This window comes from Primulina huaijiensis, chromosome 2 (genome assembly GCF_012295235.1).
Source record: "Primulina huaijiensis isolate GDHJ02 chromosome 2, ASM1229523v2, whole genome shotgun sequence".
NCBI lineage: Eukaryota > Viridiplantae > Streptophyta > Magnoliopsida > Lamiales > Gesneriaceae > Primulina > Primulina huaijiensis.
In genome coordinates, this window is record NC_133307.1 from 20951693 (window position 1) to 20964983 (window position 13291).

The window sequence follows — 13291 nt, forward strand, 5'->3', positions numbered from 1 at the left end:
TCTTAACATCCTCCCAGGATTTATAACAAGTTTTTGAAAAAATTATTTTTATTATTTCTAACAATAACATTATATTATATATTACATATATAAACAATAAATAAATAACAGTAAAATAAATATTATTACTTTTGTTACCTTTTTCTTCTGTTCGGAGCTTGGAAAAATATGGAGGACTTTTAGAGCTTCGTGCTGATAACGTGTTGTGAAAAAGTAAAAATTTACGGTAAAAAAGTAAAAATCTCAAACTCTCAAAATTATCACACTACACACTTTATAATATTTTTCTCTCAACTCAATTGTGATTTTCTTCACAAATGAGAGATCTATTTATAGAAAATTTTTACAAATAATCCAAAAATAAAATACATCATTACCTACATCATCACACACTAATTTTCAATATTCAACACCTAATTTTACCTAATTTTCAACATTCAACATTCACATTTTCAACACAAATATTTAACACATTTTTAAATAATTTTTCAACAAAGATTTTATTTTTATAGTTGTATATTTGTTTTATGTGAAATTAAATATTTTTTAGTTTATATTTATTTTATATTTTTTTGTACTTTATTTGTTATAAATTAATATTTTAAATTAATGAATATGTTAGTTGTAATAATTTATTTTTAATATTATTGTTTTATTTATCATTTACGTAAATACGTGCATATATAGTTACATACACACACAGATCACTTTTGTGGGCCAGTTAGAACCCTTCCCATTTGATTTCTAAAGCCCAACCAAATCCTCCCCTCAATTTCTAATTTACCCAAAATTTCATTTTATTTCATAAATAAATATTTATAAAAAAATCAATAAAATTTCTAATTATTAATTTCACAAGTCTACTGATGATGCCCCGGGATATCCCGGGTCATGGATCATGTCTGGGTCAGGGATATGGATTGTGCCCGGGCTCTTAGGCAAATTTCCGGGATAATTGATGATGTCCCCATAGGTACCCGGCTCATGGACGACCCGAGATACTGAATGGATGGCCAAGATCGGGGGAAAAATTGCGGGAAGGGTCCATCAGAAGTCGGACAAGAGAACATCCGGGACGTCTTCTTACCGAGCAATTGGGCGCTCGGGCTCTCATGCAAGCTTCCCAGAGACTTTCTACCAAGGCCAACTCGATATGAGCACCGCACTCGAGTGTACTAACAGGATAAGGTGTGAGCGGCTGTCCCGTCTCTGACACCAATCCAAGTAGTTGACAAAATCAGGTATGGTGGATGTGACTAGTATGAGATTTGACATGTCAGAATATAGGGTATGACTAGCCACCCTACTATAATTAGTAGGTAACACGCAGAACGAGGTCATCATCACTTCTCATACTATAGATATCAGGTTCCTTCTTTGCATTTAACTCTCCATTCAGATATAAAACACCCACATTTATTACTCATTTACTGTCTACACTCTTACAACAATATCACAACCATCACTTGGTTACATTGGTTTTTTGTGGAGTCACACTAACTTAAGCATCGGAGTGACTACGTCGGACACCCATCCGGCGCCCATTCACGAGTTCATCTCCTTGTCTGCAGGTCACAGGGAAAGCCATATCTCACACTGCTCTTATCCCTTCATTATCTTGATAGCAGATCCGGTAGAACACCCGACTCGGCTCATCCTTTACACCTGGATCGCATCATCTACATTCATAAAAATAATTAATATAAAAAAAATTCATAACTTTCATTAAAAAAAAATATATGCATTACAATAATTTTTATCATAAAATTTAATATTATTATATTAATAACAATTATTATATTAGTCAAAATATAAAACTATATATTACATGTACATGTTAAAAATAATCATGTGTATCAATTTTATAATATTATGCTATTTTGGTAATTATCGTAACAAAAAGATCTTATAATACCAAACACATCAACAACTTTAAGCTTCGTTGTCTTATTTTATCCAAACACTTTAACAACTTATTTTTAAAATAAGATCATATATAAATTTTTGGAACATTTCATGTTTGTAATCCTGATTTTGATGTTAACAAAATTTTTTATTGTGTTTTTAACATATTTACTCAAGTATGAAGTTATTAACACAAGAAAGAAACTGAAACTGAGTTTAGCCAAACTGAATTCCTGACGCGTTTAAGTGTTTTGATGATATCTCTCGGCTGGATAACTCAAATAACAATCCGCTAAATATAACTATTGGAAAACTCAATTTGGAACAAGTCGTATTTCATGTCCGTTGGGCAAAATCGGATGTTATCTAGGCCAAACCATTCGCTGAATGACCAAACTGATTGCACGAAAACATCACTCAGTTGGGTATGAGCGGTTGCGGTATTTTGACCATATATCTCAGCTCAATTATGGAATGAAGCGCTTCAGTATGCGTTGGAAAGATAAGACGATGATCTACAAATCATCTTCAGAAGTCAAAGTCTGAATCGAAGTTTAAGATGCTGATAAATGACGATGAAGCTACTAGTTCGCCACAAACTGAAATCAGCCTTGTTGATTTCAGCACACCAGATTGAGTTGTTTACCAGTTCAGTTTCAACCACTGACCAACCGCTGAACGACCAGTTGAAGCTCGGGAAAATGTCCAACAAGGCGAATTCGACCGTTGCAATTTCAGAAACAGTACAGAAACTTTCCAAACGATCATATTCTTGTGTCTAACGTATATATCATTGGTGGGACCTATAAATACAATATCTTGAAGATCTAACAATAGCTTTTGAAGGGAATTCAAAGCATTGACAGTTAGCATGAAAAAATCTGCTAGTTGAGAGCACAAGCCTTTGTGTGAGAATACATTTGAGATGTACATTGTAAAAGATAAATTTCTCATACACAATCACTCACACATATACAAGAGAGTTGAACTTCAAAGTTTAGTTGAGTGAGTTTCACACAAAGACATTAAATATTGTGTTTATAGTCTTGGCATAAGAGTAAACATTATGCGGATTGTGAGGTTGCGGCCTACAATCGAGAATGTGCTAGAAGTTTCAATTTAGACAAGAGATAAGTCCTAAGTTGAAATGAGTGTTTATAAAGTGTTGTATAAATCATAGTCTTCTAGTGGATTCTTCCAAAGGGTAAGAAGGGGTGATGTAGGAGTTGTTAATCTCCGAACATCCATAAACAGATTCTTGTCTATTTATTTATTGCATTTACTTATCATTTCCATTGCTTTTAAAGATGCATTGTTGAAGCATTTTATGTGTTCTTCAAATACCAAAATATCGCATACCGATTGTTTGATAAAATGTTTCAACCAAAATATTTTTACTCATTCAACTTGCATATATTTTAAATACTTTACAAAAATATTTAATTGGTTTCTACGAAAGATTATTTTGAGTGTCTTCCACTTGATTTGAAAATCAAACTCAATTTAATTAATAGGTGTTAAATATTTCAAAAATCGAGCTATTGTAGCTCAACGATGATCCCCTAATCGATCTTGTCATAAATTATAAAACAATTTATATGACATGAGAGGTCATGAGTTATTTAAATGAGTTTATTTAAAGAAATTAAAGATTCACCTTGGTCATCCCATATTTGTTTGTTGTTGTAAACGACAGCAGCAGCATCTAAGCTCCTAGCTGGGGTTGATGCCGGTTCCGGTGATGGGGATGGTATCCAAATGGACCATGAAAACCGCAAATCCAATGAGAAGAGGAGCCAAAACCTACACATGAAATAACCAACAAAAGATCGGTATTCAAAATCCATTCATTAATCTTGATTTAGCATCAAACTAAACCAGGACTAGTGCCGCATATTTCTTGTTCTTACAGGGACGTGGGAATCACGTGCACTCCCTTTGGGGTCGATCTGTGGCGGAGAAAACTGTGTAAACAAGTACAAAGGTGCCGATGATCTCTGCACCCAGATGCAGTTCCCTTGTTGTAGACCGTGCACAACAAAGTTAGCACCGCGCCGAGTCTGTTGTAGTAGCTCTTCATAAAGGCTTTCACTAGCCCAACACCAGAAACGGCGCCTAAACACTGCGCAACCATGTAGGCTAAGGCTCTGATTAAGGACACCTTTCTTGCCACGAACAGTCCGAATGTCACCGCTGGGTTAATGTGACCACCTGGAAAACAGCATAGAAAAAAATCAAGAAAAGTGGTGAAACTATTAGGCTAACATGTCTGTCATTTCATCCTAATCTTCTAATTTAAGATAGTTAAATAAATTAGAATATTTTCAGTATATTCTTGTAATCTTCTTAATTAGGATAGTTAACTATTTTAGAATTATATAGGTGTGTATATATTCGTGTACCCTTCAACTAATGTAAAAATACAATTCCTTCTTACATTTTTTCGAACTCGAGCTCGACTCGATAACATGCTCCTCGGCCATACTCGATTACAAGCTCGAGCTACACGAACTCGACTCAAGCTTGATCAAACTGATCTCGAGTCAAGCTTTGACGTAGCTTGAATCGAACTATTTATTGCAACCATATGCATATCACAACCTATAACCAACGACTACATTTCCCTTTTCTAACATTTTAAACCAAAAATTTCTATTTCTCTTTTTCTTAAGAAATTGTTTATATATATATAAATAAACTAAAATATGTTGAATTATTTAAAATATAATTTCAAATATAATTACATATCCTATCTCCTTAAAAATATGATTGACATATTGATTAAAAAAAAAGAAATTTTAGGAAAAGTAAAAAAAATTATTAGTAAAGTTATAGAGAGAGAGAGTATAACAATAATTTTAAATAAAGTTTCATCATATCAATTGAAAATTAATAACTGCAATTCATTTTTCATTCTGTTAAAATATTTTTTTCATGTTCTCAACATAATTATTACTTAACTCACAAATCTTTTCGCTTACTTGAATCTGTATGTTACTGTATTATATTTTAACATGGTTGCAAACATAAACATTATTCCCTCGGTCTCCCAAAATTCTGATACAAGACCAAATAATTCCTAAGTTTTAAAATATATGAGACTCATATAGAACTATCATATAATTTGTCGATAACTTATAACTCATTTAACGAGATTCTATATTATACAAAATCTCGAGTTTAAAACTTAATCATAACAAACATCTGGTAAAAAAAACCATAGATCATAATTTGAATATATATGTGTACCTAACCTAACATTGTAATTTGTTAATAAGCAATAATAAACTGGAAGACCAACTAATACTTTGTTAGGTGTCATTAACTATCGTAAAAGGATGCCGTCGGGCCCAAATCTTTTATCATTGTCCTGGTCTTTTTATTATTATTTATAATAATTAGGTAAATTAAATTAAATTCCTTGGATTGGATTTTCCACTTTAAATTCATATATGTCGCAATAAGTTAAGGTTTATCAACTTATAATTTAGTTACCTTCTGATTGTTCAAAATTTGGCAACTCTACAACGATTAGTGTAAATCTCTCTCTCTAATTCTCTATGTTAAGGAAATCCAAGTTAAGATTGTAAATCCAGATGAAACTCCAACGTTAACTTTGAAAACAAGATTTGAAAGATAATTTTAAAAATCTCCCATTGTATTTGACATATTAAAATTAAGTACTCGATACCTAAGATATCACATACATACCTTGATTTAGTCAAATATCCATAAAGAATCAAGTTCTGGAGTGTGAAATTTTATTCTTAAGCTCAACAAAAATGTCACAAAGAACTTCAACCTGTCTTTTGCTAAAAATGAAAAAGAAAACGTAGCTTCCCACAACCTCAACCTTGAGCTCTTCAGTACTATTTTTTGAAAAAAGAAAAGATTTTTTTTTCCAAAGAATTACAGGACTTGTCCATCAGTGTTTGGCATCTTCTTCTTCACAAAACTTGGTGTAATGATCATGGCCCATTAGGTTGTTCATTTCATCGGCTTCGCTTATCTCGACCTTTATGATCCATCCTTTCTCATACGGGCTAGCATTTATCTTAATGCAGAATTCAACACAGTTGGTGAGAATAATAATATGGGGACAAGCACGGCACTGAAGTTTGTGCCAATGGTAACATTTTGTTTTCTAAAGAGGGCAACTCATTAAGTATAGATTGCTAGGCGTCAATCAGAATATAGCTACGATAAAGGTCTTGAGCAGAAGATTAGTCTTTATGGTTCTCTAACTAACCTACTATAAATCTCTTCACCATTGGTTATATTCTACACAATCAAACAATTTGATCAAACTATGAAAAATACACTCAAAATTCTGCAACACGAAATCATATAACAAAAAGGAGTCTTGTGGCATTGTCACTCGACCTGAATAAGTAGCCTTTAATCATTGCCAAATTCATCTATTCAAACAGCTTTTGTGCCAAGAATTATAGCTGCCTAAACCTCTTTACAATATAATTAGTGCAAATATATACACTGACGTTAAAAGAACGAGTGCAAAGAACGGGTGACACTGACTAGGAAGTGCCAAGTTAAATTTTGACTTGATAGCTGATAATTATTTGGATATAAATTATTCAAACCTGAGATGTTATAAAAATTGAGTGGTTGTATTGTTTTTGAGTCTGTAGATTGTATCACTGATTCTCAAAATAACATCATTGTGCGCAATAAACGTCAGCAAAGGTACGTACTAAAATACTAGAAAGAAAGACAATAAAATACACAACATATCAATCACGTTGTCATATTGTTCATGGTACACTCCAATCAGGTAACTCTGCTGTAGTATCAATGATGATTCACTAGAGCCATAGCAACCAAATGCATAAATCAGTTATTTTGGCCTGTTGGGGATTTCAAAGAAACTCAAACAAGCACGCAATAATGCAACACGATAAGATCAGCCCTTCCTCTTTTGTTAATATTATTTTTGTTGTTATTTTATTTTTTTCAGGACTTTTTCTTCTGATGAATTTTTTTCTTCTGTCCCATTCTCATTCATTCTTCCATAATATCACAAGCTGAAGCATTGGAAAAACTACCAGTGGAAACAAAATGACAAAGAAAGAAATTACTGAAGAAAGGGTTACGACCACCATTTGCGAATTGGTGAAAACACCGAAGGACAAGTTCATAATTTGATAGCTGAAGCACTCACCAGACCAGGAGAATCAGTGAGTTCTGTGTTGACTTCAACCACTTTCCCTGAAATAGGAGAGTTGATGTCGCTAGTCGCTTTGACGCTTTCAACTGCGCCAAAACTCGCACCTTGCTTCACTTCAACGCCCTTATCAGGTAGTTCGACATATACAACATCGCCCAGGTGATGTTGGGCATGATCAGTAATGCCTACGGTAGCAGAATTGCCTTCCACTTTCACCCATTCATGAGAATCGGCATACTTTAGATCCTTGATGACTGCAGAGGTCAAACGAGAGATCTTGATGATAGATATCATATGAACAAAACCTTGACAAATTTCATGATTACGATAGTTCAAATAAGATATATTCAGATCAAGGCAAGTTAATATATTTCCAATATTAGCTACCATGAATTAACAAAACATGTTTGTAAACCAATTCTACCGTACTTAGTTACTTGAGTTTAAAAGTTCATATATTTTACATTGTAGAAACTAGTATTTGCCACTATACCAAAAATAGTAGCTCAAGTGTCTTGTTACATTGTTTCCATCGACATACCATGTAACCAACAACAAAGGACTACATTGGAAATTGTTGTTACTCCTGAACAACCAACTTTCGTTATTGTACCTAATGTCAAGTCAAGCCGGTGCTTTTGTATGCTTTGCAGATTGAGGCTATTTGGAAAAAGCTAACACACACGCATTGAGCTAGACAAATCTCAAATATAGGGCATGGAAGATTCCGAAGAAGACGTAGCAATATTGATAACGAGCATTGTCCTTTCCACAACATACTTCCACATCAGACCACTCTGTGTTCGTTTTAACATTTGGAATGGGCCAACTATGCTCGGGTTTAACATCCAAACACATCAAAACTGATCACAAATGTGATAGTAGTGTAATAAATGTCTCAAATATTCGAAGGAGGAGTTGGTAACAGCAAATTGCTTACTTTTCGTCACGTAAAAGACAGATCACTTTTAAAACAAATTGGCATGTTAAACAACCGGATAAAATTCCACAGCAATTATTTATCGTTCTCAAGAACGTTAACATAATTTCGCAAGTAGTCCAAAAATGCACAAAGAATAAGAGAACACACACACACACACAAAGAAATGCATTCATAATTAAAACAAAACCATCCATGAACTCCTGTCAGACAGATCAGATCTTCAAAACCAAGAATCACAGATCAAAGAAGCCATGAATAAGATTCATACTATCGAAAAGAAAGATCCAGTAACCCGCAAACAAGAACCAAATATGGATAAACGTACCGGTGGCAAAACATCTGTTGGAAACAGAAATCCTAAGGTACGAAGCAGCTCTCGTCGCCCACAACTTAGACGCCATGTTTGAACAGAGCCCACCGTTTGTGTTTGGTTTCGTCAGTGTAGGGGGACACTATTAAAAGTTTGGTGAGCGGTGATGTATCGAAAGAGGAAAGGGTTGGTAGGGTAAGTGGCAATTCTTATTTCTGTATTATTTCATCTTTATTATTAATTTGCAAATTAGTTAGTTTTTCTATAATTTTTTTCACACATATCCACGGGTCTAAGCAATTATTTTTCGATGTGCATTAGATAAACATCATATCGGATTGTCTCACCCGATACCACCGCAACTCAATCAAACAAGTTTAGGAACGATGGACGTGTATCGACTTGAGTATGTTACTGGATTTGTTTATGCCTAATGGGATCCAAAGTTTCAAACTAGTGGATAGAAATTGTTTGAAGAAATCAAATATTACTTAAGAAAGCAGAATCACCAATTCGACTAAAAATAAAAGAAAAGTCAAACAACATAATCCCACGCTGTATTTACTAGAATCTTATAAAGAGATACGCATATCAAGAAGAAAAGATTATCAAGCACAAGTCACTCGAATGCCCATGCGTTTTCCTTGCGAACTTCTTCTTCTTCCTCAGGGGTGTAGTCGTTTTTTATGTTGAACTGCTTGCGGATTTGCTCCGGGGTCTTCCCTTTCATCATGTCGGCAACAGTTTGGCATGTGAGATCAAGCAAGCCCTTGATGTTCAAGTAGTTCGCAGCCTGAAAAATAAATAATTAAAGATGATTGAAATAAGTACCAAAACCATTCTGGCAATACCAACTTCAGGAGCAACACAACATGCCTACTTAATGAATTGAGAACTTTCCATGTGAGAAGAAAAAAACATTGATTGTTGAAATAGAAGTGATAGTTCGAATTTTCAAGGATCAAATCTCTTCCGTACTACAAATTTGATACAACTTTCAAGATCTTGTGAAGGAATAATCTATATTATATATCAAAATTGAGCCTTAATGTTTTTCATATAATTTTCTGATAACTACGATATCTTATCCATTTTTAAAAAAAATCAAAAATATATATATTATCTTTACAAATTACATATTTAATATAATTATATTATCTTTATCCAAATAAATCCATGTCAAAGATAAAATCACAATCATAAATTAAGAAAAATAGTTGGATGACAAAAGATGAACATAAACATAAAATTTCGAAAAAAAAAACAAGGGGCAAGGTTTGAAAACAGCAGAATTGTATAATCAATCAGAGAGAGAGAGAGAGGGGGAGATTGGAATTACCAACATGAGATCAAACAGCGTGTCCTGATCAACACGCACAAATTCGGTATCGAACTGGTTCAGTTCAGAATCGGCCATCATCCCGAGGACATCAGTGTCGGCCTTGGAAGAAGTTTGCACGTGGCGCTTGCAGTACTCGATCACCTTGGCCAATATATTGGAGGCGACGTTGGGAAGGGGGATGACAGAATCGGCACAGTCATCTTCGATCATATGTCTTATGGTTTGCGATTCCATGGCCACCAACTCCTCCACCTCGAACATATCCCCCTCCGAACTCTTCAGCTTGATCATCTTCTTGGAAGACATGATCGATTTTTTGGAATTTCTAACCGTTTAATCCCAACAGAAAGAATAATAAATCGGAGCTTTTGTGCATGTGTTGCCATATTTATAGAAACATTAACCGCCATTCTAATTTCAATAGGAAACGTTTTTTTTTATGAAAAAAAAAAAAACAATTCAAAATATTTTATAATTATAAAATTAAAATTGAAATTGTTGATTTTATTACTTTTTTTATATTATAATAGATTAGGAAACATTCTCTAAGAAAATATCTATACCGTATTAAATATGGCTGCGAGAACTTTTCTATTTTTGCACGCAATTGCTTGCTTGCCAAGATATCGTTTGACAAATATTTTTCTATAATCTTGAGAGATATATTTCCTTTTGGATTGTAATCTTTTAATTATGAAATCATAAATAATTAAACTTTTATTTATTTATTTATGTGGAAACCCGCTGCCTTACTCTTCGATGCATATTTGGTAAACTCCGGACTAATGTACGTTTTACATGTACATAATAGATTTTTTTAAATATATTTCTTATCATAAAATATAGATAAAATTTGAAAAATAAACTCGTTGTTGTTGAAGTGAATATCTTAGTCCTTGATCCTGAATTTGGATTTATCTTTCCAACCTCAATTTTTTTTAAAATATTCCATATCTTCAAGTTTTGATATTATTGTCTACAATGTAATTACATAACAAATAATCTATATTAGTGAGACCGATCGATCCGATCCGCACCTATCATGAAAAGTAATCTTTTTACCATAAAATAATAATAATTTTTCGTTCGTATCATAAAATTCACCCGTAAAACATAATCACCAAAGTTTTTAGTAACGGAAAAAAAACTTGGAGTTTCCTCCATGATTATGTGCTTTGTGTAAGATACATAGTATTCTTGCAGGCTGCATATCATTGTTTAGAGCTTCGAAATCCGTAAACCTGCGACCAGTTAATGGAACCACGATTAGGGGAAGAAAGAACATCAAGAATTCTTTTGTGCTTGAACGGCAGATATTTACCTAAAGCTTTTGAATTGACAATGCTCGGGCATGCAGCAGGAGGAGGTGATTTCTCGTCAAGAAAAGCCTCCACGCTGTTGGGATTAGACCAAACTGGATATCCTTTTATTTTTCCCTGTAATGCAAACCATGAAAAGATTGCCAAATAAAAATTGTAGGCCTTAATAATGGCTATGTAATTTGATTTATGTATCGGGTACCAGAACGTTTAGAGCAGCCAGTGTAGCCATTCCCTCGCGAGTCCACTGCGTTGTAAGAGTAGAAATTTAAGTATTCGTGGACGTGATTTTTAAATGGTTTCAGGAGGGGAAAAAAGCAAAGATAATGTTACTTTCGAAGCAGAGGCTATGTGAGGAACAATAACTGCATTCTTCATTTCTGCTAGCCCAGGTTTCATGTATGGCTCATCCTATCGATCATTTTTTCGTAGATTAGTCGTTTTAAGTACATTGCTTTAAGGTATCGGAAGATGGGAGGAATAAATATTCAATCACCTCAAACACATCAAGACCAACTCGAAACATAGGATTTGCTTTCAGATGCTCGACCAGAGCTACCTCATCTATAACAGGCCCCCTGCTGCAGTTTATTAATATCGCTTCCTACATTGGGATTTGCATGAGTAGAGGAAGCTATATATAGAAATCGTGGCGAATGAAAAGGCAATCAAATTTCATGTAAAGTGTGTCGTGCCCCACGAAATTTCTATGTTCACCACAGGCTATGGTATTTTATCAGTTAAAAACATATATTACATTGCCTTCTTCATCTTTGAAAGTCTTTCTTTATTGACTAAATGGTAAGTTGTTTTATCAAGGATCGGATGCAGGCTTATCTGCAAAATATTGAACCACAGAAAATGAACAATCAAAGGCCCAGTGATAAGTTGCACAGGAATCAAAGTTTTACCAGGAGGAAGCTTACCAAATCAGCCTCTCGAAGAACCTCATCCATCGAAGTGGCCCTTCTCCAAGTTACAGGCTCTTCACCATTGGATTTCAAGAACTGCCCATAAGCTGCAGTTTCAAGGTAAATAAATATCTGATAATGAATAGGACTATAACTGCATCAGTAGTATTGATAAGCGCGTGCCTGTGATGAACTTCTCAAGACGAGTTGCTTGGTAGAGGTCATAGTAAATCAAGTTCATTTTAAACCCTTCAACCTATCACAGATCATCAGTTTGAAGCAGTACCGATAGCATTTCAGATTTGACTTATAGGATCTACAAGAGTTATATATAATTACCATCATTCTAGCATAAGCAGATCCAATGCGACCTGCTCCAATAACTCCAACTGTCTGTCCTTTGAGTAAATTTCCTACAAATCTTCGATGAAAAATGGCCGAATTATACTGCTGCATTGGCCAAGAAGCATTAAAAGTTGATTAAATATCATACAGATGAGGAAGCCATCCATCGTATAATCCTGCCCTCATGAACTCATCTGCTTCAACAATTCTTCTTGCAGCAGCTAATGAAAGTGAAGCAGCTAACTCAGCTGTAGTCTCTGTCAGTACTCCCTAAGCAACACGGCCACCGTTAAAATCAAGAATATGTCGAAATTCGAATACCCATTTGTATTTTCTCACTGAAGAACAAATTTTCAATCATGCTGAATGAAATTCTCACACTAATATCCAGTCAACAAGCATATACACAAACAGGAAGTCACACATTCTAAACAATTGTTCTTCCACGTTTATATCTCTATATGAAGTCAAGGTATACACTACCAAAACTAAATAAACTTACAGGTGTATTTCCAACAGCAATACCATATTTAGTAGCAGAATTCACATCAACATTGTTGTACCCCACAGCCATGTTGCTAAATGCTTTTCCTCCTGCTCTGCTCAATGCAGAAAATAGTGTCTCCGCCCAGTCCTCAGTTAACTGTAAAAAAACACTCATAAAAATGGACTAAATCAAACACAACCATGCGAAAACATGAAAGTTTTGACTCCAAAAATCCGTTAATTCATACAGAGCAAAGAAAAGGCTACATGTGTGTATCAACCTGCCCAATGACTCCATCACATTTGTCACCAATCAAAGCAAGGATGTCTTCAACAGACAATATGGTTTTCTTCTCTGTGCATATCTGTGTCACATAGAGTTCAGAAAATACAAGAATCAAAGCAAAAAATCAATACGAAAGGTTCCGGGAAAACAAAGTCCGAATGAAGGGTTATGGTTCTCAGCAAAGAAAATTACTTCAAGACGACAATCTTGTTCTATCAAGAGATTGATCCATCGGGTTCCGGGCATGGGTTTGGTGCTG

The 13291-nt window shown here is 34.3% G+C and overlaps 4 protein-coding genes across 4 annotated transcripts; all 4 read right to left on the reverse strand.

The window, feature by feature from the left end:
- Window positions 1-1496: 1496 nt before the first annotated feature.
- On the reverse strand, window positions 1497-4113 carry LOC140959740 (aquaporin PIP2-7-like). Its single transcript, XM_073417738.1, has 3 exons — window positions 3816-4113; window positions 3563-3708; window positions 1497-1679 (listed from the first exon to the last, which is right to left on the reverse strand). Exons 1-3 carry the CDS (start codon window positions 4037-4039, stop codon window positions 1660-1662), a joined length of 390 nt encoding a protein of 129 aa, XP_073273839.1. The 5' UTR covers window positions 4040-4113; the 3' UTR covers window positions 1497-1659.
- Window positions 4114-5597: 1484 nt separating this feature from the next.
- LOC140968949 (glycine cleavage system H protein 2, mitochondrial-like) lies at window positions 5598-8581 on the reverse strand. Its single transcript, XM_073430141.1, has 3 exons — window positions 8359-8581; window positions 7085-7344; window positions 5598-5959 (listed from the first exon to the last, which is right to left on the reverse strand). The coding sequence occupies exons 1-3, from the start codon at window positions 8432-8434 to the stop codon at window positions 5831-5833; spliced, it is 465 nt and encodes a 154-aa protein (XP_073286242.1). The 5' UTR covers window positions 8435-8581; the 3' UTR covers window positions 5598-5830.
- A 242-nt stretch (window positions 8582-8823) lies between these two features.
- On the reverse strand, window positions 8824-10048 carry LOC140968962 (SKP1-like protein 1B). The gene is made up of 2 exons (XM_073430168.1): window positions 9683-10048; window positions 8824-9136 (listed from the first exon to the last, which is right to left on the reverse strand). Exons 1-2 carry the CDS (start codon window positions 9989-9991, stop codon window positions 8963-8965), a joined length of 483 nt encoding a protein of 160 aa, XP_073286269.1. The 5' UTR covers window positions 9992-10048; the 3' UTR covers window positions 8824-8962.
- Window positions 10049-10730: 682 nt separating this feature from the next.
- Window positions 10731-13285, reverse strand: LOC140968955 (glycerate dehydrogenase-like). The gene is made up of 13 exons (XM_073430155.1): window positions 13225-13285; window positions 13028-13111; window positions 12763-12903; window positions 12409-12530; window positions 12255-12336; window positions 12099-12171; window positions 11931-12022; window positions 11767-11841; window positions 11501-11608; window positions 11338-11415; window positions 11207-11251; window positions 11007-11121; window positions 10731-10926 (listed from the first exon to the last, which is right to left on the reverse strand). Exons 1-13 carry the CDS (start codon window positions 13276-13278, stop codon window positions 10904-10906), a joined length of 1092 nt encoding a protein of 363 aa, XP_073286256.1. The 5' UTR covers window positions 13279-13285; the 3' UTR covers window positions 10731-10903.
- Window positions 13286-13291: the final 6 nt, after the last annotated feature.